The 23,628-nt window shown below is 46.7% G+C and overlaps 1 protein-coding gene across 6 annotated transcripts in view; it reads left to right on the top strand.

The window, feature by feature from the left end:
* PAX7 (paired box 7) overlaps window positions 1–13,572 on the top strand; it is a 117,577-nt gene extending 104,005 nt beyond the window's left edge. For 3 of the 6 annotated variants that reach the window (XM_063670161.1, XM_063670159.1, XM_054495016.2), the window contains exons 8-9: window positions 468–714; window positions 9,495–9,980. In XM_063670161.1, the coding sequence (XP_063526231.1) occupies window positions 468–714; window positions 9,495–9,610 (363 nt within the window). In that variant the 3' untranslated portion in view covers window positions 9,611–9,980. Of the gene's footprint in view, window positions 1–467; window positions 876–9,494 lie in introns of those variants that run through there. The other 3 variants (XM_054494996.2, XM_054494991.2, XM_054495005.1) reach the window with 2 other exon arrangements.
* The last annotated feature ends 10,056 nt before the right edge of the window (window positions 13,573–23,628 follow it).

Here is a 23,628-nt window from a genome sequence, read left to right as displayed (position 1 = left end):
AGAGTCCTGCTGTAATGTTTGTGTTAGAAGACGGGGTCATCCCAGTCTGATGGGGGAGGCACAGTTCTCTGAGCTTGGAGAACTCCCTGACTGATGGGAGAGGCCTCATTAGCCAGTTCGTTCATTCATGCATTCATTCATGCATTTATTCATTCAGTAGACAGGCCCAGAGTGACCCTTAGAGCCAGACCCTGGAGCTAGAGAGGCGAGTAAGGCCCTGCTGAGTTCTCAGTGGAAGGAGGATCCCTGGGTCAGGACCCTCCTTCAAGAGAAACACCGAAGACCAGAAGCCATCCCATGCGTGAGGGCATGCAAATCAGGTAAACTGAGGACCTCGAAGCTACAGAGACTTCAAGGGAACAACTCTGGCAAAGAGCGTTCCAGGGCCAGCCTGGCATTGTGCCCAGTGTGCTCGTGTCTCTGGGGTCTGTCCAGTGAGCCTGGCACTAATGGCCTTTTCCCCACAGGTGATGAGCATCTTGGGCAACCCCAGCGCGGTGCCCCCGCAGCCACAGGCTGACTTCTCCATCTCCCCGCTGCATGGCGGCCTGGACTCAGCCACCTCCATCTCAGCCAGCTGCAGCCAGCGGGCCGACTCCATCAAGCCAGGAGACAGCCTGCCCACCTCCCAGGCCTACTGCCCACCCACCTACAGCACCACCGGCTACAGCGTGGACCCCGTGGCCAGCTATCAGTATGGCCAGTACGGCCAGAGTGAGTGCCTGGTGCCCTGGGCATCCCCCGTCCCCATTCCTTATCCTACCCCCAGGGCCTCCTGCTTGTTTGTGGAGAGCTACAAGGTGGTGTCAGGGTGGGGAATGTCCGTTTTACACATGGAAAAATTGAAGTCCAGCAAGACAGAACAGTTCACCTAAAATGACACTGAATTGGGCAAAACCCAGGACATCTCCTGGCTAAGCCCCTGCTTCCATACTGTGACTCCAACAGAAATATAATACACAACACAAATATCACTTAACATTTCTAGTGGCCACATTTTAAAACATAAGAAGAAACAGGCCAGGCATGGTGGCTCATGCCTGTAATCCCAGCACTTTGGAAGACTGAGGCAAATGAATCACTTGAGCCCAGGAGTTCAAGACCAGCCTGGTTAACATGGTGAAACTCTGTCTCTACTAAAAATAGAAAAATTAGCCAGGCATGGTGGCACGCACCTGTAATCTCAGCTACTCAAGTAGGTGAGGCACAAGAATCACTTGAACCCGGGAAGCGGAGGTTGCAGTGAGCCGAGATCACGCCACTGTACTCCAGCCTGTGTGACAGAGCAAGACTCTGTCTCAAAAAAAAAAAAAAAAAAAAAAATCAAGGAGAAGAAACAATGGAATTATTTTTACTAACATTTTATTTAACCCAGTACATCTGAAAGATTATCATTTCAAAATGCAATTCATATATAATTATTGAGATATTTTACATTCTCTTCTTCATACTATGTCTTTGACATCCTGTGTGTATTTTACACTTACAGCCCATTTTAATTTGGACACTGAGTTTTCAACAGAAATACTTGATCTATATTTAAATTTCATATAGTTTGCAATTGAGAAAATAGACTTACACACCCAAAGTGTTCCAAATTGTAAGTTTTCCAACCACTAAATAACCCAATTGAAGATTGGTTTTTGACTTTAAATTAGTTCAAGTGAAATCGACATTTGAAATTCTGTTTCCCAGTTGCACTAGCCACCGTTCAAGTGCTCGGTAGCCATGTGCTGCTGGTGGCCACCGTGCTGGACAGCTCAGTGGGAGACCCTGCCCCTTCTGCCACAGGGCATGGGAAAGCTGTGTTTGCAGCTCTCTCCTCCACTCCAAACTCTGCAGTGGTCTCATGCACACATCCCAGCTGCTATCCCCTTTGTGCCTTGCCTTGAGGCAGGTACCGTGGACCCTCACACCAAAGGCTGGAAAACGAAGGCCTGGACACAGCCTCCACCGCCTGGCAAGGCCAGCAGCAGGGCAGGCCCAGATGGGACAGGGAGCCAGAGGTCAAGGGTCACTTTCCTGCCCCACCACCCTGCAAAGGCCTCACCTGCTGGTGTCAAACTAATCAGAAGGGCGTGTGGCAAGAGGGTGAGGCCCCCATCCCTGAGGGCATCCTCTCCCCCAGCCCAGCCCTGGGCCAGCCTTTCCGACCTCTGCTTCCTGTCCACCCCCCAACCCACTCCTCTTCACGCGTCGTTGGCCTCCACTGCCAAATGAGGGCCAGCTGTCTCGGCTCCACCTCCCAGCTGGGTTCACAACCCTTCCTGTGCGGGTACATGTTTGCATATGTGTATGGGTGTTTGTGAGTACGTATGTTGGGACATGTTACAATTCATGTGTGTGTGTGCATGTGATGCTTCTGAGCATTTCAGCACCCGTGTGTTATTGCATGCATCTTTGCATATGCGCGAATACATGTATGTGTCAGTGGGCACATGTGAGCATATGTGTATATGACTTCACATGCGTGCACATAAATGAGCATATTGTGCACACGTAATGTGCACATCTGTCTGTGTGTGTGAACACACATGTGCACACATATATGTAAGTATATGTATCTGCTTAAACAAACATGTTTAAATGTGCATTCAAGTCTGTACATATGGTTGAGTGTGTCTTTATGTGTGCCTCCATGTTTGGCTCAGGTATGCATATGTCAATATGTAGATAGGTATAATGAATATGTATGCATGTGTATAGATGTATATGAGTGTGCAAACGTGTGACTGTATGTACATGTGTATAGCCATGCATTGAGGCATGCACACATGCTTGAGTGTGTCTGTGATCGTGTGTTTGGGAGTACCTGTGTGTGGACACATATATTCTGTGTGCAGCATGTAAATAGGGGTGAGTGTATGAGTATGTTTGGGTATGTCATAGGTGTGGCTGTGTGTACATGTGTATGGATGTACATGTGGGTGTAGACATACATCGTGTCTGTGTGTATAACTGTGTGTGTGTGAATGTGTGCGTGGGGGTCCTACATGTGCATGGGAGAATTTCCAGAGGGTCCCAGGGTGACCTCCTGACCCAGCCCATGTTCCTGGGCATGGAGCAGGACACACATGCTCTTGATAAATATTTTAGAGTGACCTCAGCGGCAGCAGCAGCCCCGGCCTGGGGCAGGCGTTAGTCACACCCAAGCTCAGTGCCCTCCTGCTCCAGGGGCGCCTGCTCAATTCGGAAATAAAATTAACCCCAAAGTCAGCATGGGGGCAGCAGGGGAGGGGATCAAAAGGGAAGGGGCCTAGGAGGCGAGAAAGGAGGGTTTGTTCTCCTCTTGCCTGGACAAAGCCAGCCAGAGCAGCTTCCTCCTCCCCCACCACCCCCTACTCCATTCTTCTCTTTTCCGTTCTCTCCTTCCACTCCCTTCTCCTCCTCCTGTCACTCCCCTTCCAGCTCCACCCTTGCTGCCCTGGCTTCTCCAGGAATAGCTCAGAGCTCCTCTTGGCCACATTCTCCAGTCCTCCCCAAAGGGAGCCCAGCACAGACCCCAACTCACCCCACAGAGACTCCGGGCCCAAGCTGGGAGGGAAGGGCTGGAGGAAAAGCCCCCTCCTCTGCCCCCAATTAGTGCAGGCAGCCACACACTTGCCTCTCTGAGCCTCAGTCTTCCCATTTGTGAAATGGAGGCCACGAATTAGACTTAGCCATCTCAAAGTGTTTCCATTGCACCACCTCCCTCTCCTTTGCCATTTTGGAGGCCCTGAGACACATCATGTGCCCACTAACCATTTGCCCCACATCCCTGGGCAACTTAATCCATCTGTGGCTGGGATGCCCCAGTGTGTGTGCAAGAGTCCCATGTCCTGGACTGTGCCCGCGTATGCCCAGGTCTATCCGTCCTCCCTTAACACCTGTCCTCTGCCCAAGTTCATCCCACAGGGCACTGGGCAAAATGCATGCTCCTCATTCATGTCATTCTCTAAGTTATTTGTCCCCAGGTTGCAGGTGCAAAAACGAGGCTCAGAGAGGTGAGGTAGCTTTTCCAAAATCCCACAGCATGGCAATGGTGGACCGAAAGTCCTCTAACTTCAAACCACAGATTTGTGGAGGCCACTGAGCAGCGATACACACCTGAGCCCACCCATGCGTGGATTCACGTCCACAGCTTCACATGCACGTGCATATGGACAGATGCACGCACAGAGAGGGGTTTATATGTGAGTGTTCACTAATGTGTGTACACAGCTTTAAGATATAAATATACAAAATGTGCATGTGTAAAGGAAGGAGGAACGACCATTTATTGAGCATCTACTATGGGTCTAGCATTTCATCCTCACGCCACCCGATGCAGTACACGTAGTTATTCCCATTGGACAGATGAGGAAATGGGATCCCAAAGAGGCTGTTTGCCCAAGGTCACCTGGCAGCCCATACTGATGTGTACACAGCCACACCTGCAGCCTGGTCCCTGGAGAGCTACCTTCAGGTGTGCATGGAACGAGCATACACATGGGCCAAACTCTTAGGCCCCAGAGTCCTCCTCCTCCTCTCCGTGGGCTTCTCATCTTCCCAGGGACACCTTCACTCCTTTTCCTGCTCTGGCCATTGTCCATCCACCTGTCCGTCTTTCCTCGTCTCTAGGGGGGTGGGGGCAGGGGCCCAGGGATGGGGCACACGGCAGATTAATATGGCCCTGGTGTTCCCAGAGGCCAGGGCCGTACTAATGATGGGGCTGATAGAACGCAGAAGTGTGAAAAGAATTTTAATAGATCTGACAAGTCTAATAAGAATTTGTGTCTAGAAGGGTCCTCCTCTGGGGCTGCGGGCTGACGAGGCCCTGACGGCTGAGATTGTTTACCGGTTGGCATCACTACCACGTCTCCTGCCAACTCCCAATTAATCTAATTTGAGACATTTAGAGCCCAGGCGCGGGCGCGAGGCAGAAGAGGGGAGAAGCGGAGACAGAGGGACAGGGAGGGCCGTTGACGGAGGCCATAATAAGAAATGTCACAGCCCTGCCCTCGCCGGCCCCTCGGCTCCACCCCTGGGAGAGGCAGGCTGTGCGGCCTGTTGGGTGCCCTTGAAGTTGGCAGGGTCGTCAGGAAAGTTTGGCTTCCTGGTGTTTCCTTGGCTACCTAGATGGGGCCTGGCAAGCTCCTACTGTGTGCTGGGCCATGGGCTGGTCGCTGGGAGAGGCTGACAAGGATAAGGCACACAGAGTGGCCAGAGGCACAGGCAGGACCAATGCAGGCTCCTCCTCCAGGACCAATGCAAGCTCTTCCTCCATGTCATGCACTGCATGTGACTCTGGGCCGGTGACCTCTCCGTACCTCAGTTTCCTCATTTATAGAAGGAGAACGCTGATACTTAAAGCATGGGGCAGTTGAAAGAAATAGATGTGGTCATGCCTGCCAGCACACAGTAGGTGGTCCATACATGAGGGTGTTCGCCTTGTTGTTCTGATTATTATTCAAAGCCAGTGAAAACTAGAACTACCATATTTATCAAAAGGATAGGAATCAGTGTAGCAAAGGGATGCCTGCACTCCCATGTTTATTGCAAAACCATTCACAATAGCCAAGACATAGAATCAACCTAAGTATCCATCAACAGATGAATGGATAAAGAACATATAGTGTATCTACCCAGTGGAATACTATTCAGCCATAAAAAAGAATAAAATCCTGTCATCTGCAGCAACATGGATGGAAACTGCAGATCATTTTATTAAGTAACATAAGCCAGGCACAGAGAGACAAACATCACATGTTCTCACATATGGGAGCTAAGAAGGTTGATCTCATGGAGATAGAGAGTCAAATGATGGTTACTAGAGGCAGGGAAGCAGGGAGGGAGATGAAGAGAGGTTGGTTAATGGGTGCAAACATACAGTTAGATAGAAGGAATAATCTCTAGTGTTTGATAACAGAATAGGGTGACTACAGCTAACAACAATGTATTGTATGTTTCAAAATAGCTAGAAGAGAGGATTTGAAACACATAGAAATGATAAATACTGGGCCAGGCATGGTGGCTCACACCTGTCATCCCAGCACTTTGGGAGGCCAAGGTGGGCGGATCACTTGAGGTCGGGAGTTTGAGACCAGCCTGGCCAACATGGTGAAACCCCATCTCTACTAAAAAATACAAAAATTAGCCAGATGTATTGGTTGGCACCTGGAATCCCAGCTAGTTGGGAGACTGAGGCAGGAGAATTGCTTGAACTCAGGAGGCGGAGGTTGCAATGAGCCAAGATTGCGCTATTGCACTACAGCCTGGGAGACAGAGTGAGATTCCATCTCAAAAAGAAAAAAAAAAAAAAAAAGTTAAGATAAGATAAATCCTGAAGGTGATGGATGCCCTAAACAGCCTTACTTGATCGTTACACATTCTATGCACGTAGCAAAACATCAGAGGTACCCCCCAAAATTATGTGCAAATATTATGTGTCAATTGTTTAAAAAGCCAGAGCTCTCAGCCCACCCACAGGAATAGCTGGAGAGGTTGGTGTGAGAGGCTGGCATGGTGTGAAGTAAGGAGGGGAGGCAGCGGCTGCTGTGACTCAGGGAAAGTGTCTCCTGCCTTAGCAGTGTGCCTTTGGACAGATCGCTTACATTGCTTGGAGCAGAACATGGGATCAATGCAGAATTTGGGGTGTAGAGCACCTCGTGCCCTCTAAAGTGTTGTGCATGTACAAAGGGTTATTCTCTAGGAGCCTGCAGGGGTGGCTGGGAGCCAGGCTCAGACTGCCTGGGTTTGAATCCTGGCTCCACAACTTATGAACTGTGTGATCTTTGAAGTGGTGCAGTCTCTCAGAGCCTCAGTTCCATCATCTGTAAGATGCGGATACCATCACTACCAGCCTCATAGAGTTGTGAGAATTAAGCGGAAAATGAGCACAAAATGCTTAGAACAGGACTGGGATAGAACAAGCTCTCTGTAAACACTGGCTCCTCCTCTTTCTATTCCGACTGTCCCTCTAAGAATGAGGCTTCTTTTTTTTTTTTTTTTTTTTTGGTAATAGGATAATTTTTTTTTCTTTTTATTATTATTATTATTATTATTATTATTATTATACTTTAGGCTCCATGGTACATGTGCGCAACGTGCAGGTAAGTTACACATGTATTTTTTTTTTTTTTTTCTGAGATGGAGTCTTGCTCTGTTGCCCAGGTTGGAGTGCAGTGGTGCAATCTTGGCTCACTGCAAGCTCCACCTCTTGGATTCACGCCATTCTCCTGCCTCAGCCTCCCGAGTAGCCGGGACTACAGGTGTGTGCCACCATGCCCAGCTAATTTTTGTATTTTTAGTAAAGATGGGGTTTCACCATGTTAGCCAGGATGGTCTCGATCTCCTGACCTTGTGATCCACCCACCTTGGCCTCCCAAAGTGCTGGGATTACAGGCATGAGCCACTGCGCCCAGCCAGAATGAGGCTTCTTAACGGGATGGACCCTGGAGCCCAGGTAAGGCAGGCTCCCAGTAGCAGAGTTGGTGTGGCCAGGGCTACAGGGTCCCTGCAAGGCCAGAGATGGGAATGGCCCTACCCTCACGCAGAGTAAGAGGCAGACCCAAGGCAGGGCCAGGCTGACTGCCACCAACTCTGCTCTACCAACTGGGAGCCTGGAGGCCAAGTGACTTCAGAGGAAGCCTGGCAGTCCCTGGGGGCTCAGCTCAGACCCTAGGCAGACTTAACTTTCCTCTTGTCACCCACCCTGGAGCCTGGTAAGCAGAGGTGCACAGGGTTCAGATGCTCCAGAGAGATTCCAGGGCATTTGCACATCCTTTGGGAATGTCGAGGGCCAAGCCCCTTCATGCTCTGTAACCACCATCTTAAAGAACAGTATCTCACTTCATCCTCACAGCAGCAGCCCTGGAGGAGGCTGGACTTTGTTTTCCCCATTCTGTAGACAAGAAAGCAGGTCTAGAGAGGTCAAGTGATGTGCCCAGGGCCACATGAGCAGGAGGTAACTGGGACTGCAGCCACTTCATCTGCTGCTTCATCCCCTCCTGTCCCCATCAAAGGCCATGTTTACTTACTAAATCCCAATCCTAGTCTTCCACTGCTTCCAAACCCACATCTCTCAAGCTCACAATGTGCCAGGCACAGTACTAGCTAGCCACTTTGTACATATTTCTTCTTTAACCTTCATAACAGCTCCTCAGATAGGTGCTGTTACAATCCCCATTTTACAGACAAGGAAACTGAGGTTTGAATAGATGAGGTGGGATGCCCCAGACCATACGTTAAAAGTTGGCATGTGCAGGATGTGAACCTCTGTCATTTGAACCACTAGGCAATATGGCCTCCCATGGCTCAATGATTGGCACTGCCCACCTGGCCTCCCTGGCCTCGTCCTCAGGCCATGCCTATCACCTTTTGGCTCCACCCACCTGCCCTGGGCAGGAACCTCCAACCTTAGGGAAGCGTGTAGAGTGCTACAGGGTCCCCCGTGGGCAGGTGACAGAACAAGTGTTGAGCCAGGCCTTGAAATTCCCAATGCAGTGTTCTTTCCATCTTCCTCTTGCTTCTGGATCCTACAAATCCCAGGGGTTTGGACTGGCCACAGCCACAGATCCCAGCTTGGGAGGCAGCATCTCTGTGCCTCTGGAGGCCTTGGCCACACCCCAGCCAAATCATTTGGTCAGGGCTGATTTCTATCGTAGCTCAGAAAGGCGGAATTAGTACAGTCAAGACAGAACAAATGTACATGCAGGTCAAGGGTCATCCCTGCACATACACAGATATAGAGGCAGGTAGCTGGCTCAGTTGGAACTCACCTGTACACAGTGCCTGCACATGCACTGGCATTCCCAAGGTTCATCTATTCACAAAGGTGCACACAACTCACACACATATGTGCACGTGTGTGTGCAAATGTTGCTCTTCTGTGGACATTCATTTGCAGGCCAATTATTCAAGGAGATTCTTGTTTCAGTTGTTCACACACACAAGTATGCACCACTCTCAGGCACACACACCCTCAGACACTCATCTGTCTCCTCTGGGTGACCAGATGGACAGAGCTGTAGGTCTCAGCTCCCTGCGTATCTGCGTGCTGGCTCCTTCTGCATGGATCCCTCAGCTCACCCACAGCCACTTTGGCCTCGCAGCAAAGGTCTTGCTTTGCCTTATCTGTAAGCTGGGCACAGATAGAGAAGGCAGAGAGACCTTACCCTCATCATTACCTGCACTCAGGGATTCACAGGGCCTTCCCCATAGCAGGTATATGTAGTGGGCTTGTTGAGGGGTGGTTAATTCTTTGCTCAGCAATATAGGTAATCTTCTGTGCCTCCCTAGGAACTTACCAGAGAGCTGGGCACACAATGCATTAAACATATGTGCTGAATGATTGGAGAGGAGATGAGAGAAAGAGCTTCATGAAGAGATGGTTAGATAGAAGGATGGATGGATGGATGGATGGATGGATGGATGGATGGATGGATGGATGGATGGATGGATGGGTGTAGATAGAGTGAATGGAAGAATAAACAAAAAGAACCTCAGTTTCTAGGAGAGTCTTTTCTTTTTTCCAGCTGCTGTTGATTATCTGGCCAAAAATGTGAGCCTCTCCACCCAGCGTCGCATGAAGCTCGGGGAGCACTCCGCTGTGCTGGGACTCCTGCCTGTGGAAACTGGCCAGGCCTACTAGGGCCCCTGGGGCGACTTGCCCCAGCCCAATTCCCAGCCCAACCCTAACTGACCCCTGAGCCTCCCAGCCTTGCCCCCTCATCCCCCTGTTGTCCTAGGAGGCCAGGAAGAGGACATGCTTCTCATCACCGGCCCCCTGGAGGTAGACAGCCAGCTTGTCACTCACCTGTGGTTAGGGATCCAGAGTGATGTCCTTGGAGTCTGCTCCCCACTTTCCCAAAGGAGGGTTTCTGGTCAGCCTGAAGTCCTCTGCTGTTAAATCCCATGGTGGCCTCTGTGCCATCTCAGGCATGGAGATTGAGGCCCACCTTGAACACCTTGGGCATCCAGAGGAGGATGGTGCCTGAGAAGAGGTCCTGCAGCCCTTTGGACCCAACTCCAGTGGGTGCCCTAGCTAGAGGTGGAGGTGAAGCTTTCAGGGCTGCTCTCAGCTGGATGTACTGGGAGCCAGCCCTGCAAGGAGGGTCTCTGGCTCAGTGTCAGAACCACAGCCCTTTCCTCCTGTAGACATTAGGACTCCAGCAGAGGGGGGACCCTGGCTGTGGGGTCTTCCCAGGGGAGTCAGCATGGGGGCAGTCTCACCCCCACCCAGGAATTTGAAGGACTTCAGAACCCTCCCCAGACACCTCTACTGGGGGCACGGGGAAATCTAGCACAGGCAGGGAGACTGGGGAGACCAGGAAGAGGCTTAACCAGAGGGCAGGGGCACGCGGGGGTGGGACTTATCAGCCATGGGCCCACCCAGGATATGAGGACCCAACTCAGGCTTCTGGAAGCAGAGGGCTCTTAGCCTGAAGCCCAAGTACCCCCAATGTCCACTATATCTGGGGCCTGGGGAGCCCACAGAACCTTTCAGTTTCCTTCATTAGCTGAATCAGATGAGATGGGGAGGGGATAAAGTCTTGAGGATACATGAGTGGATACATGAGTGGAGGAGCAGGAAGTGGGCTCAGAAGGCACTTTCATAAGCAGGTCCCTCTGTTTGTGGGAGGGCAAGCCTTTGTTGCCCAAGGCTTCAGCTCTCTTCCTGCAAGTCCACACCCCAGGGAGTTGAGATTTTGCCCAAAGCCTTCTGCAGAGGCTCGAGCCCATCCTTACCATGCCCCATCCTCTAGGAAGAGGCCTCCATCTTCCCCAAACCCCTTTCAGTTTCTGGGGATGCAGAGAGCTACCCTCAGAGCTTTGGAGGAGGGCTCTAGACTGGGCAGGGATTGTTTGCCCCACAGACAAGATGATCCCCCCTGGCATGTTGTTAGGGGCATATCACTGTCCTGCTCAGAGTGGCATCTTTCAATGTTGCCTCCGTCTTGGCCAAGAGGTCCCTGCCTCCTGATCCGGCACAGCTGAGCTGAGGCAGATGTGACCAGTTTTCAAGCTACCACCCCTGGGCAGAGGAAGATGTCAACAATTCCAGAGCAGAGGGAAGAGGCACCTTCCTTGACCACGCCAGTGGCCTCCTGAAGTTCCATTCTCTGAAGAGCTGGGACCTTGAGGGGATGATTCAAACCCCCGATTCCTCCTCCCTGGGAACTTTTTACCACCTTTACCTATTTATCAAAATCACATTCATCTTTACCATCACTGTCACTGTAATCTACATTCCATCACCTTTATCAGGTGCTGCTGAGTACAAAGTACTTGGGATGGGAGACACAGCACTGAATTCACAAACATTGGATCAAACTGCTTGTCCCCACCTGGGTTCATGAGGTCACCTCTTTGCTCAATCCATGCCTCTTGCCCTTAGCCAACAAGACATTCCTAGAGGGAAAGGGCTGCTGCTCTGGGAGTCAACCTGAGTTCCTCCTTCCTGGGGAGCTGGGTTGGCAAGATTCTAGGACACTCACCTGCATGGATGTCACCTCTGTGACAAATGCTTACCTGTTTCTCATCTTCAGACTTGGTGATATCAAGCCTGTTCTGGACCATGACCAGGCTGGCTCATATCTCTGGTTTAGAGAAACCTATGAATAATTGGGGACAAACAGACTCTTTGGTAGCAGCAGACACATGTGATCCATCAAGATCAACCAAGGTTGCAACTTGAGCGTCCACTGCCAGAGACCTTTGGTTCTTCAAGCTCGGGACAAAAAAGAAAACTCTGTTGTCCCTTGGTAACCCAGTCTCTGCTTTTGTAGCTATCACAGCAGAAAGCAGCTCTTCCTGAAGACCAAACACTTGTCATCCACATTCCTTGAATGGCCAATCCTTCTACCGGAAGGCCTGGCTCAGAAAGTGTCTGAGTCTCCTGACACCCTCTGTGACTCAGGAGCAGGGATCTCAGGCAGCTGACATCAAAACCACCCAGCCCCATCCCCAGGAGGCGACATTCCAATGCTAGGACCAATCCCAGATATCTGGTCCCAATGGTGAAATGGAACAAAGACCTGCTTGGGAATAAACCAAATGATCTCTCATGACATTGAACATAAGTTCTCCCAAGCCATCATCTTGGTAGAAAATGGGACTTATTCCTTAAGGGACCCCACCCCCTTCAGAAAGAGGCCCTTGACCCTGATAGGTTCTCTCTAAAACCCGTATATTAACACATCTGGCCAACTTGGGTTATAAAATTCAGCCTTGTGTTGGCAACTCGAAACATCACCAGGGAGGTGATGTTGAATGAGAGACACAAGGCCTCCATCTCTTTGGGGCTGACCACGGCCTAAGAAAGAAGGCCCAGGTTCCAGCGGCCAGGCCGTCCCAGAAACAACCCCCATCCATCCCTGTAAATAGAGTCTGTAGCAAAATAAGAGCTGCTTCCTCCAACTTATCACAAGTCACCGTTGGTCCTCTCTAAGGAGGGCTGTCTTCTGAGTTCATTGTACAATAGTTGGAAACGTGGTGATGTGCTGTTTGTTTATAGAAAGTTGACTTTTTACAAATATATATATATACTAAAAAAGGAAAGAAATCCCCCACAGTGTGTGTCGTGCTAGTGCCAGAGACCATCTGTAGGGATATATCTTCATATTGTGTGTTTCAAATTATGCATTCCAGGCTCTAGTGGGTTCTTTCATTCTTGTTCCTTTATTTTTTTCATTTGGTATTTCTCTCTTGCTATATAAAGAAAAAAAGAAGTGATGTGTAAGAACCAAGCTATGCTTTTATACTTCCATTTTATACTTGATTTACCTTTGTTGTTCTTTTGCCAGAGGAACATGAAAGGGCAGAGCAAACAGAGAACTAGGGGGTAAGAGAGAAGAAAAGAAGAATGGAGAGAGAGGTTTGCCCAGAAGGAAAAGGAAGAGTCAGACTGAAATCTGACTCTGGCTTGAGAGCAGGACAGGTCCCAGAGTTTGACCACTCTGCCAGAATCCAGTGTTTTAAGATGGAGTTGGTGAAGCATCCAAGATTTTGGATCCTGGGACTCAGTGACACTCTATCACCCAACTAAAAAGATGTTCTCTGGGACCTCTCTCAGGCTGATGTTCTTCTCATCAAGCTCCCGAATGTGTCTCGCACTATTGGACACTTTTTGGGGGTACACAGGTCTTCTCTCCTCCCCTCCTGCAGAGGCACCAAAACCAAGACCAAATGGGGGTTCTCTAGCCGCCAACTTGAAACGCTCTGAGACTTCTGTGTATTTGATGCTTCTTCAAGTCAGCTCTGACATGGCCAATTCCCTGACATGGGAAATATTTACGTAGTACTCTAGATCATTCCTTCTTCCTAGTAACTGCAACTTTGTTGCTTCCGTGTTTGACTCACAGCCATTTTCCCCCATGCGGAAGTGAGTGGGTGTACGTGAGGGTGTGAGTGGGGTGTGTGCGTGGGCGTGTGGGCGTGAGGTGTGTGTTTAAATATAATCGCACCATAATTTATTCAGCTATATGGAGTAGTAGACTAGAAAGAAAAACTGGTATTTGCTTTAACTACCTGCTGCTTGTAAGCGCTTCCTCTGTAACTCAGGCGTAACTGTTATACATTAAAAGAAATTAAAAGCATTTTGAAGGTTTCGTGTACTCAATTGATTGTCATTATGCAGCTGCTCCAAAAGGGACTCTGAGGGGTGTCCAAGAAGCCTTTGGACCTAATTTAGAGGATCAGGGTAGAAACTGTGTTTCTCTTGCTCCCCACTGGGTCCTCTAGTGCCAAGCAGCTGCGAGGTTTCTGGTGAATGCCTGATCAATATTTGATCAATGGATGTTGTTACTTTAAGCCTCTCTCTGAGCTCATAGAAACAGCACAGTGTCAAAGAATAAGGTGAAACTTCAGTTCTCTTCACCAGAGCAAAATTTTCCTGCTGCTAGTCTTAGAACCCTCAGTGGCTCTCTCCCATTACACAGGATTTGGAAGGTAGAAGAGAGCTCAGAAACTTACATATTGCTTGGAAGCATATGGGGATTCTCAGGCAATTTTCTGGTTTTGTTCTTTTTAGAGATGGGGTCTTGCTGTGTTGCCCAGGCTGGAGTGCAAGGCTATTCACAGGTGTGATCATAGCACACTGAAGCCTTGAACTCCTGGGCTCAAGTGATCTTCCCGTCAGCATCCTGAGTCATTGGGACTACCAGTATGCCTGGCTCTTTTTGAATTATTGATGGCGAGATCTCCAGAGAAAGCTGTAAGGGAATGAAGGAAGCAAGATAGGACAAGTAAAGAAGCTGAGCAAAGAGGTGGTTTTACCTGGCATCCAGCTTCAACCTGATGCTACAAGGAGCTCTGGAGTGTGGATTGTAGTACCAGAGTAGTCCCACCTTGAGGCCGGGAGCTGGCCTTTGGTACTGTGTCAGTCAGTCATTGACTGCTGGCTGTCCCGTTGATGTGGGTGGGTGGGTGATATGTAAGTGATATATAAACTATCTGTCCAAGCATCTCTCAAGTGGCTTTTGTGGGCTGCAGGCACTTCTGCAGAGAAAGCACAGCTATGAGCCCTTAGCAACAACAAGCACATCAGGGGACAGGTGCACTGGCCCAGGAAAAGAGACCTGGGCAGGGACCAGCAATGTCCACTCCACATATGTTCCCCTGGCCCTAAACCTGGGTATCCAAGTCATTCCAGGGCTCTGGTTTCCTTGGATTGTCTTCTGAACAGGAATGCAGTGGGGTGAGAGAGTTGTTGGTTGAAATTGTACATGAACAATTGATAAGGTGCTCCTGTTGACCTGTGTCCAGTTAATCCAGCCAGATTCCCCAGAGCAAGGTCTGGAGGGAAACCCTTGGGTCTTCCTAGGGTCTGAAACCAATCAGAAGTTGCCCCAGTATCTTCCTCTTCACAGAGTCCCTGGAGTGTGATAAGCTCTGTGCCAGTCCCCTGTGGAATCCAGAAAGCATATATCAGAGCTAGTGCTCCCAACCATGTCCTGTCTCACATCTGTCCCCCACCTACCCACCTGCAACCAATCTATCCTTCAGGTAAGTCAGGAAGATGTGGGGGAGAGTCAGCTCTGCATCTAACTCACTATGGGTCCTCAGACAATTTTCTTCCCTTCTTGGACCCTATTTCCATATATTTTTAAAAAGCAGGCTTGCTGACACCTAAGGATCTTCCAGGTTACCATGATGATAACCTAAGCCAAAGGTTTGTTGTCATGCAGGCAGCTCAGAGAGTGCCTGCATCGCTTGGAGGTGTCCATCACAAGTGCTGGGAAAGCAACACAACACATGAGGTGCTGAGTGCATGAGGCCAAGGAGCTCCACAACATAGCCTGCCCTTTGAGACCCCCCACTTGGGGAGCTTTGCTAGAAGCACCCCCTGCCCCCAAAGACCTTTGTGGGCATCCCAAGGAAAGCTGAGGAATGTAGTTTTCTACCCAGGCACATGACTGCCCAGAATAAAATCAGGTTCCTGTATATAAAAGAAAAGAGGAGATGGATATTGGATAGACAAGTGTATCAGTCAGCTACTGCCACAGTAATGCTGCATAACAAAGCAGTCTCTCTTCCTGGTTTCATTGATCTGCATGCCTTATGGTGAATGAGTTTCACAGCCTTTCCTTGGACAAAATGTGCTAGTGAGGGAAAGGAGCTCCTTAGATAAATGAAGCCTCTGAGGTGGGAGGGACACACAGGACAGGGAGACCGAGAGCAATTGCACCTGCTGTGTGGCTGAATCTAGAATATCTGATCCTCCTGAGAGTACAGGTTCCAGAGCTCCACCATTCCCCTCCCTAGGCTGCCACTGACTTACTCTGAAAAGAGATCATTTTCCTACTGCTGACAATGTAAACAGCTGCAGTGAGGAGTGGGGACCCATTTCCCGAAGGCAGCAGTTGGGGCTGGTGTTCAGAGCTCCAGTCACCTTAGCTCTTAGCACCTTAGTTCAGAGCTCCAGTCACCTTAAAAAGTGCTTCCTTAGGTAAAGCCCCACCCCTTAGTACTCTCTGTGTGACCATAGGCAAGTCACTTTCCCTCCACTGTCTCATCTTTCAAATGGAAGTAAAGTCTGTCCCACTGTGTCAGCAGAGAATACAGTAACCAACAACCCCAAATGTTGGTGGCTTAAAACACCAGAGGTTTGCTTTCTTCTCATCCATATTCATGACCACTACTCATCCTAGTCAGCATGATAGAGACAGGCATCCTCTCGAGCGTGCTGGCCTCAGTTACCTAAGGAAAGACAGAGCAGGTGGATCAGGCATTGGCTTTTAAAGCTTCCGCGTGAAACAGGACACATCTGCTCACATGCCATTGGCCAGAGCAAGTCACATGGCCACAATGCACTTCAAAGGGAGCAGGGAGGTGTAATCTACCACTTGCCTGGGAAGTGGGAAGTGAGATTGCACTCGCTGCCCAGAGGGTTTTTACGAGGATCAGGAGAAGCAAACACCTTCCTGAAGCACCTGCTCTGTGCTCCTCTCCAAGGTGGGCCCTAGAGGGAGGGTGGGGCAGGGAGCTTCATTAAAAAGAACAGGAGACATAGATGGCCCCTGCTCTGAAGGAAGGGGAATACCATTTAATTGAGCTCCTAATTGGCTCCAGGCAGCAGCTTTTTGTGTATCATCAGTGTAACAACAGCCTTGTGAGGTGGGAATTTAACTTTTTGATGTACAGGAAGGAAATCAATGGTCAGAAAGTTAAAGTCTTGGCTCAAGCTCACACCACTGGTCAGTGGTGGAGACTGAGCTCTCCATGGTCACGTCTGATTTTTAATATCAAAGCACTGGGGAGATGGAGCAAGGGTCTTGTGTGAGGGTGAATCCCCAGGGTCTCTACCCCATAGAAAACAGGTGGGGCGGCCTTCTGCTATGAGGCTTACACCAGAGGGGCTATCCCAGGTCAGGGAGCCCTGGGGGTCACCTTCTCATCTGGCAATGAGACACCTGCCAGGAAACCCTCAGGTATTAGCAGTGGAGTGACCCCTCCCAGAATTCACACCACATTCATTCTCTTGGGCCTGTTGGCTAGAACTAAGAGCTTAAGAGAGAAACACTAATATTACGTACCAGGTACTCCACGTCCATAGTTTTAGTTAACCCTCCTAACATCCTGCAAGATAGGCATTGTGAGTCCCATCAGACAAATGAGGACATGGACCCAGACAGTGAAGTAACTGGGTCAAGCCTCACCCAACTAGAAATTGGAGAAGTAGGGATTCAAACCCAGATCTGCCTGATCTCAAATGCCTTGTCCATCACACCAGGCTGCTTCCCCAAAGTGGAGCTATGACACTGGTTAAACTAGAAGGACAGTGCTTATTGAAAGGAAATTTAACAGTCAGCTATGTCACAATAATGCTGCATAACAAACCACCTCAAAACTCAGTGGCTTAAAACAACAAGCATTAATTCTCACATTCACAGGTTTGTAGGTTGACTATGGTTGGGCTAAGCTAGGCATGGATGGTGTGATAGGCACAACTCTAAGATGTCCCCTAAGATTCCTGGCCCCTGGTGTACACACTCTATTTAGTTCCCACCCCTTGAGCATGAACAGGATCTGTGAATATAACGGACTAGTCACTACCTTCACAGGGTTATGTTACCTGGCAAAGGTGATGGAATAGTCAGTCACTCTCATGATTATGTTACATTACATAAGACTTCATCACAGCAGACTGCAATGAGATCCTCCTGCTGGCTTTGAGAAGTAAGCTGGCTACATGGCTAGGATGTTAAGGCATCTTCTAAGAGCTGAGAGTGATGCTTGTCCAACAGCCAGCGATAAAATGGAGACCTCAGTCTTACAGTCACTAGAAATTGAATTCTGCCAAAAGCCCAAATGAGCTTGGGAACAAATTCTTCCCCACACAGCCTTCAGATGAGATCATAGCCCCTGCCAACCCCCAATTTCAACCTGGTCAGATCCTCAGCAGAATACCTAGTTCTTCTGCACTCAGACTTTGACTTGCAGAAACTGTGAGAAAATAAAATGAATGTTGAGTTAATCCACAGAGTTTGTGGTACTTTGTGATGCAGCAATAGAAAACTAATACAGCCAAGCAGCTTGGCTTCAGGCTGCAAGTCTGACAATATTTGTTCTGGGAGCCCATTAAGAAGGCAGCTTCTAGGCAATGATTACAAATCATGAGTTCAATGGATGTTGTGGGGGTTCCAGTTCAATCTCCATTTCAAGCTCCTTTTCTTGTCAGATTCACGGACATCTCATGGCCAAGGCAAGTTTCATGGCCAAGCTCAAAGTCAAGGAATGGGGATGTATACTCCACCAATCTTAAGGCATGAAAAGAGTATAAATGTCTAATTCTGTAATAGTGAAGAATTAGGACCCATTATTCAGGAAATTTAGGGGAAAATTCCTCTGTCTGTTTCTACCTCCTCCACTTCCATGGATACACAGCTGATCAATAAGCAGTTACCTCCATGCTGAGTTTAAAGTTCATGAAACCCCATACCAGCCCTGTCACATTGGTCCACAGAAGATAGGCCTCCAAGAGAGAAATATGGGACTTAGGGGAAGTCCGGTGAATGTCAGAGTATCAGTAGGAGTATCAGGATGAAGTTTGTGGGATATCAGGAGATGCTTTGGACATTTGAACACCAGCAGGAGCATTCCCAGGCAAAAGGGTAGAAAAGTTGACATAGAGGTGGCTGGTTTCCCTGGGACCTTGTGCTGGGTCCCACCTAATTGACCCTATAGATCCCTTCCTCCTTTTGTGAAGCCAGGCTTGAGGTAAGCACTTTAGCTGCCCATACTATAAGAATAAGCATTTTTTTTTTCTGTGTCAGGCACTTTACATACAAGATTTGACTACAGTTTTAAGACAGCCGACTCTGGATCCAAGCAGCCTATGTTCCAGTCCTGACACCTCTACTGTATAATCTTGAGCAAGTGGTCTAAACTTCTCTGAAGACTCAGTATCCTCATCATCTATAAAACTGGCATAATAATGGCACCAACCTCCAAGGTGGTTGTGAGGATTAAATGAGATCACAGAATAAAGAAATCAACCTAACTTTCTTAAGCCCTACGTTTTGCACATTTATTTGATCATAGGGCCTTTTATTGTAGGAATGCTTATTAACATTACAGGGAGATTCTTGGAGCTTTCTAGCAGCCAATGGAAAGTGGGGAAATCTGAAGAGTTACACAACCACTGATGCCAATGAGAAAATAAGAATCTTACTAAGGGAAGGTTCAAAGATTTCTACCCTTCAAAAGGGTAGGTTCAAATAATTTCTCTCTGGGAAGAGACTGTGTGATACAATAAATAAACACTCAGGAAACTTGTGAAATGTATAAAGATGAGTTGTGAGGGACTGTTTCTCACAATAGTCTTCAATATAGGTTGATAGCAGTTTAGCAAATATAATCCTGCTGGCAGGTGAGGAGATATGAGAACAGGATATAATCTAGATACTGAATTCTTTGATGTGTTCATTTGATCTAGGGATCATTCGGGAACATCTGGAGAAGGAGGGTAATCCCATCAAGAAAGTCATACTTAACATGACCTTTTAAGAACTAGACTTTTGTTTAATGGCAAAGAACTGAACAATATACACTCTGGAAAATTTTTAGAGTGTCAGTTATATAGATATTTAGGTTTTTTATAGACAGCATTATCAGAATCTGGCAATCTCTATCTTTTGAGGTCTATGTTTAGACCTTTTACATTTAATGTAATAAGTGATGTAGTTGGATGTAGGTCTACCATTTTATCTTTTTTTTTCCTGGTTTTAACCTCTTTTGTTCATTTGTTTCTGTGTTGCCTTTGTGCTGCCTTCCTTCAGATTATTTTAATATATTTTAGTATTTCATTTTAATTTATCTATTGGCTTTTTGCCTATATCTCTTTCTATTATTTTTTAGTGATTGACCTGGAGATTATAATATACATACCTAACTTTTTACAGTCTACTTAGAGTTAATTTGTACCTGTAAATAAAAATAAAACATAGAAGCCTTACAATCTTTGACATTATAGTTGTCCTATGTACATATATTGAACCCTCCCAGACAATGTTATATTTTATAATCATTTATTTTAAAGAACTTAAGAGAAGAAAAATAGTGTATTATATTTACCCAGACATCTAACATTTCTGTTGCTCTTTCTTTATTCCAAGTTTTCTTCTGGTATCGATTCCCATCCTCAAGAAGAACTCCCTTTAACTTTTCTTTCAGGACATTTCTTCTGGTTAAGAATTCTCTTAGTCACAATAATGAGATCAGGTTGTTTAAAAGTGTTGCAAACTACCGCCTTTAACCTTGTTGCTCCTGCTCTGACCATGTGACATGTCTGCTCCTACTTGGCCCTCTGCTATAAGTAAAAGCTCCCTGAGGTCCCCTCAAAAGCCAAGAAAATGTTGATGCCATGCTTGTATAGCTTGCAGAACTGTGAGCCAATTAAACCTCTTTCCTTTACAAATTACTCAGCCTCAGGTATTCCTTTGTAGCAACACAAGAACAGACTAACACAGGGGTGGAAGTGATAATGTGACTTCCAGGCCAAAGGATTAAATTGTCATATATGTTTCTCTAACAATCTTTTCCCCTACCATATTCATCAGAGAATCTGCATAATCCAGAAAATGCAGCTACATGATGATGAAATCTAATGGATGCAGATGCTGAGACCTATAGCAGACTTTGTAAGATAAAAACATAAAACCTTGCTGTATTCAGGAACTGAGATTTTGAAGTTGTAGATTACTGCAACTTATCCCCACTAATCCTGAATAATATCCCACATGAGAAATATTTAGTTTCTAAAACACGTCTCTAGAGTTTAAAAAGTGATACTAAGAATTAACAGACTGAACTACAATGATGAATACATCATTATACATTTGTCAAAATCTGTAGAATGTACAGCACCAAGAATACACCCTAATGTAAACTATGAACTTTGGATGATAATGACGTTGGTGCAGTTTGGATCTGTGTCCCCACCCAAATCTCATGTTGAATTTTAATCCCCAATATTGGAGGTGGAGCCTGGTGGGAGGTGATTGGATCCTGGGGGTGGATCCTTCATGAATGCTTTAGCACCACGCCTCAATGCTGTCCTTGTGACATGTGAGTGAGTGAGATACCATGAGATCTGGTTGTTTAAAAGTGTGCAGCACCTCCCTCTTCTCTCTCTTCCTCCTGCTCAAGCCATGTGAAGACACTTGCTCCTGCTTTTCCTTCCGCCATGAATAAAAGTTTCCTGAGGTCTCCCCAGGAGCAGAAGCCACTATGCTTCTTGTACAGTCTACAGAAGCATGAGCCAATTAAAGAAATTTATAAATTTCTTTATAAATTACCCAGTCTCAGGTATTTCTTTACAGCAGAGTGAGAATGGACTAATACAGATGTGTTAAAAGTAGACTCATCAGTTTTAATAATGTATCCCTCTGGTGGGGGATGTCAAGAGTTGGGGAGGTTGTGCATGTGTGGGGGTGAGAGGTAGATGGTAACTTTCTGTACTTTATGCTTGATTTTTCTGTAAACCTAAATCTGCTCTTAAAAAAATTAGGTCTATTAAAAAAAAATTTGGGAAGCCGAGGCGGGTGGATCACGAGGTCAGGAGATCAAGACCATCCTGGTTAACGTGGTGAAACCCCGTCTCTACTAAAAATACAAAAAATTAGCCAGGCATGATGGCAGGCGCCTGTAGTCCCAGCTACTCGGGAGGCTGAGGCAGGAGAATGGCATGAACCTGGGAGGCGGAGCTTGCAGTGAGCTGAGATCACGCCACTGCACTCCAGCCTGGATAACAGAGCGAGACTCCGTCTCAAAATAAAAAAAGAAAAAAAATTCACAGATTGAGATATTGTATTTTTTAAACCACACATTTTAATGTTGATATCTATTTCTTATTTCTCTGCTATAATGAGAAAATTGGCATTTCCTTCAATGTTTCTTCAAATTCTTACAAAATTTTTGTTAATTACAGTATTATTTTTACTTTATTATGCCCATATCAAATTACCTTCTGTTTTATAAACATAATTTTCATAGTTGTTATGTCTTACATGTCTATTTAATACATGGATTAAATGCTCATCACAAATGCTTTCAACATGGTTTCTATAAAATTTTTTTAAAAAGAATCCTCTTAGTTTTCCTTCATCTAAGAATATCTTTCTTTTGCTTTCATTTCTGAAGGATATTTTTGTTAAATAAAGAATTCTGGGTTGACAATTATTTCTTTCAGAAAAGATGTCCCAATGTTTCTTCTAGCATCTATGGTTTCTGATGAAATATTCACAGTTATTTGAACTGTTGTTCCTTCTTAGGTAACATGTGTCATTTTTCTGACTACTTTAACAATTTCTCTTTGTTTTTGGCTTGCAGAATTTTTGTTAGGTTGTGTCTGGGCATGGGTTTTTTAAAATTTATCTTCTTTGGGCTTTACCAAACCTCTTGAATCTGAATATTTGTGGATTTTTCTCCATTAAGTTTGGAAACTTTCCAGCCATTATTTCAAAAAATATTTTTTCTGTATCTGTCTCTTACTCTTCCTATTCAGGTATTCCAATGACAGAAAGGTTAGAGTTTTGGGTTTTTTTGTTTGTTTGTTTTTGTCCCATAGGTTCTATTCTGCTATTAAACTCATTCAGTGATTTTAAAATATATATATATGTATAATATGTTTCAGTTATAATATTTTGTTTGATTCCTTTTTATAGTTTCTATTTCTCTGCTAAGAATTTTTATCTCTTCACTCATTTTAATACCTTTACCTCATGGGGTATGGTTATAATGGCCCCATTAAAGTCTATGATAATTCCAACATCTGGGTCATCTCAGGGTTAGCATCTGTTGATTGTCTTTTCCCTTGAGAACTGGTTTAGAGTTTCCCGGTTCCTGGTCTATCAACTAATTTTGGACTTTCTGAATATTATGTTGTGAGACTCTCAATCCTGTTAAAATCCTCTGGAGGATGGAATTTTTGTTTGTTAGGTTTTTTTTTATTGTTTTAATTTAGTAGGCCATCAATCTACTGATGTTCAGAACCCAAGATCCGTCTTGCCTTCCACGAATGATGGCTTCAACTTCAGTCCAGTTTTCAAAGCCTTTGCTATGCTGTTTGGGTCTGTCCCACCCAGAGATTGGTCTCAGACTTGGGCAGTGTTTTATGTCATCACTCACTTCTCAAAACCTTTGCTTTTTTTTTTAATATGTATTTCACACATGCATCACTTGAAGGTGAGCCTGGGACTTATGTCAGTTCATACACAGAATTAGGGGGCTTCCTTCTCCATCCCTCTCCTCTTGGAGATTTCGCCCACATCCTGTCACTTCCAGGGGTCCCATTTTCTGGTCCCTCTGGCCAGAAAAATGACATTCTCTGAGTGTTTTAGCCTCCCTTGCTGTCACACAGATGCATGTGAGTGGGTCTGCCCTTAGGAAGAAGGCACAAGATATTTTAAAAGATTTTTAAAACTCCAGTCATAAAGAGATTCACCATTTGCCTCATGTATTTGGAAAAGAAAAAAAAAAACTATAAACTCTTTCCACCCTCCACAAAATAGGGGGCCCCTCTGCCTGGCTCCTCTATCCGGGGTGACAGGTTTTCTCTCTGGCCCTTAGGTGCCCACGTGCCACCAGCATCATTACAGAAGTGTGGCTTCACTACCAGGGTTGGTCTCAGAGTAGAGCAGAGAATGTTTTAAAAGCAGAAAAAGAGGC

The sequence above is a fragment of the Pongo pygmaeus genome, chromosome 1 (assembly GCF_028885625.2).
Source record: "Pongo pygmaeus isolate AG05252 chromosome 1, NHGRI_mPonPyg2-v2.0_pri, whole genome shotgun sequence".
In the NCBI taxonomy this organism is placed as follows: domain Eukaryota; kingdom Metazoa; phylum Chordata; class Mammalia; order Primates; family Hominidae; genus Pongo; species Pongo pygmaeus.
The sequence above is the reverse complement of the archived record's forward strand: the minus strand, read 5'-3'. Positions and strand labels throughout refer to the sequence as shown.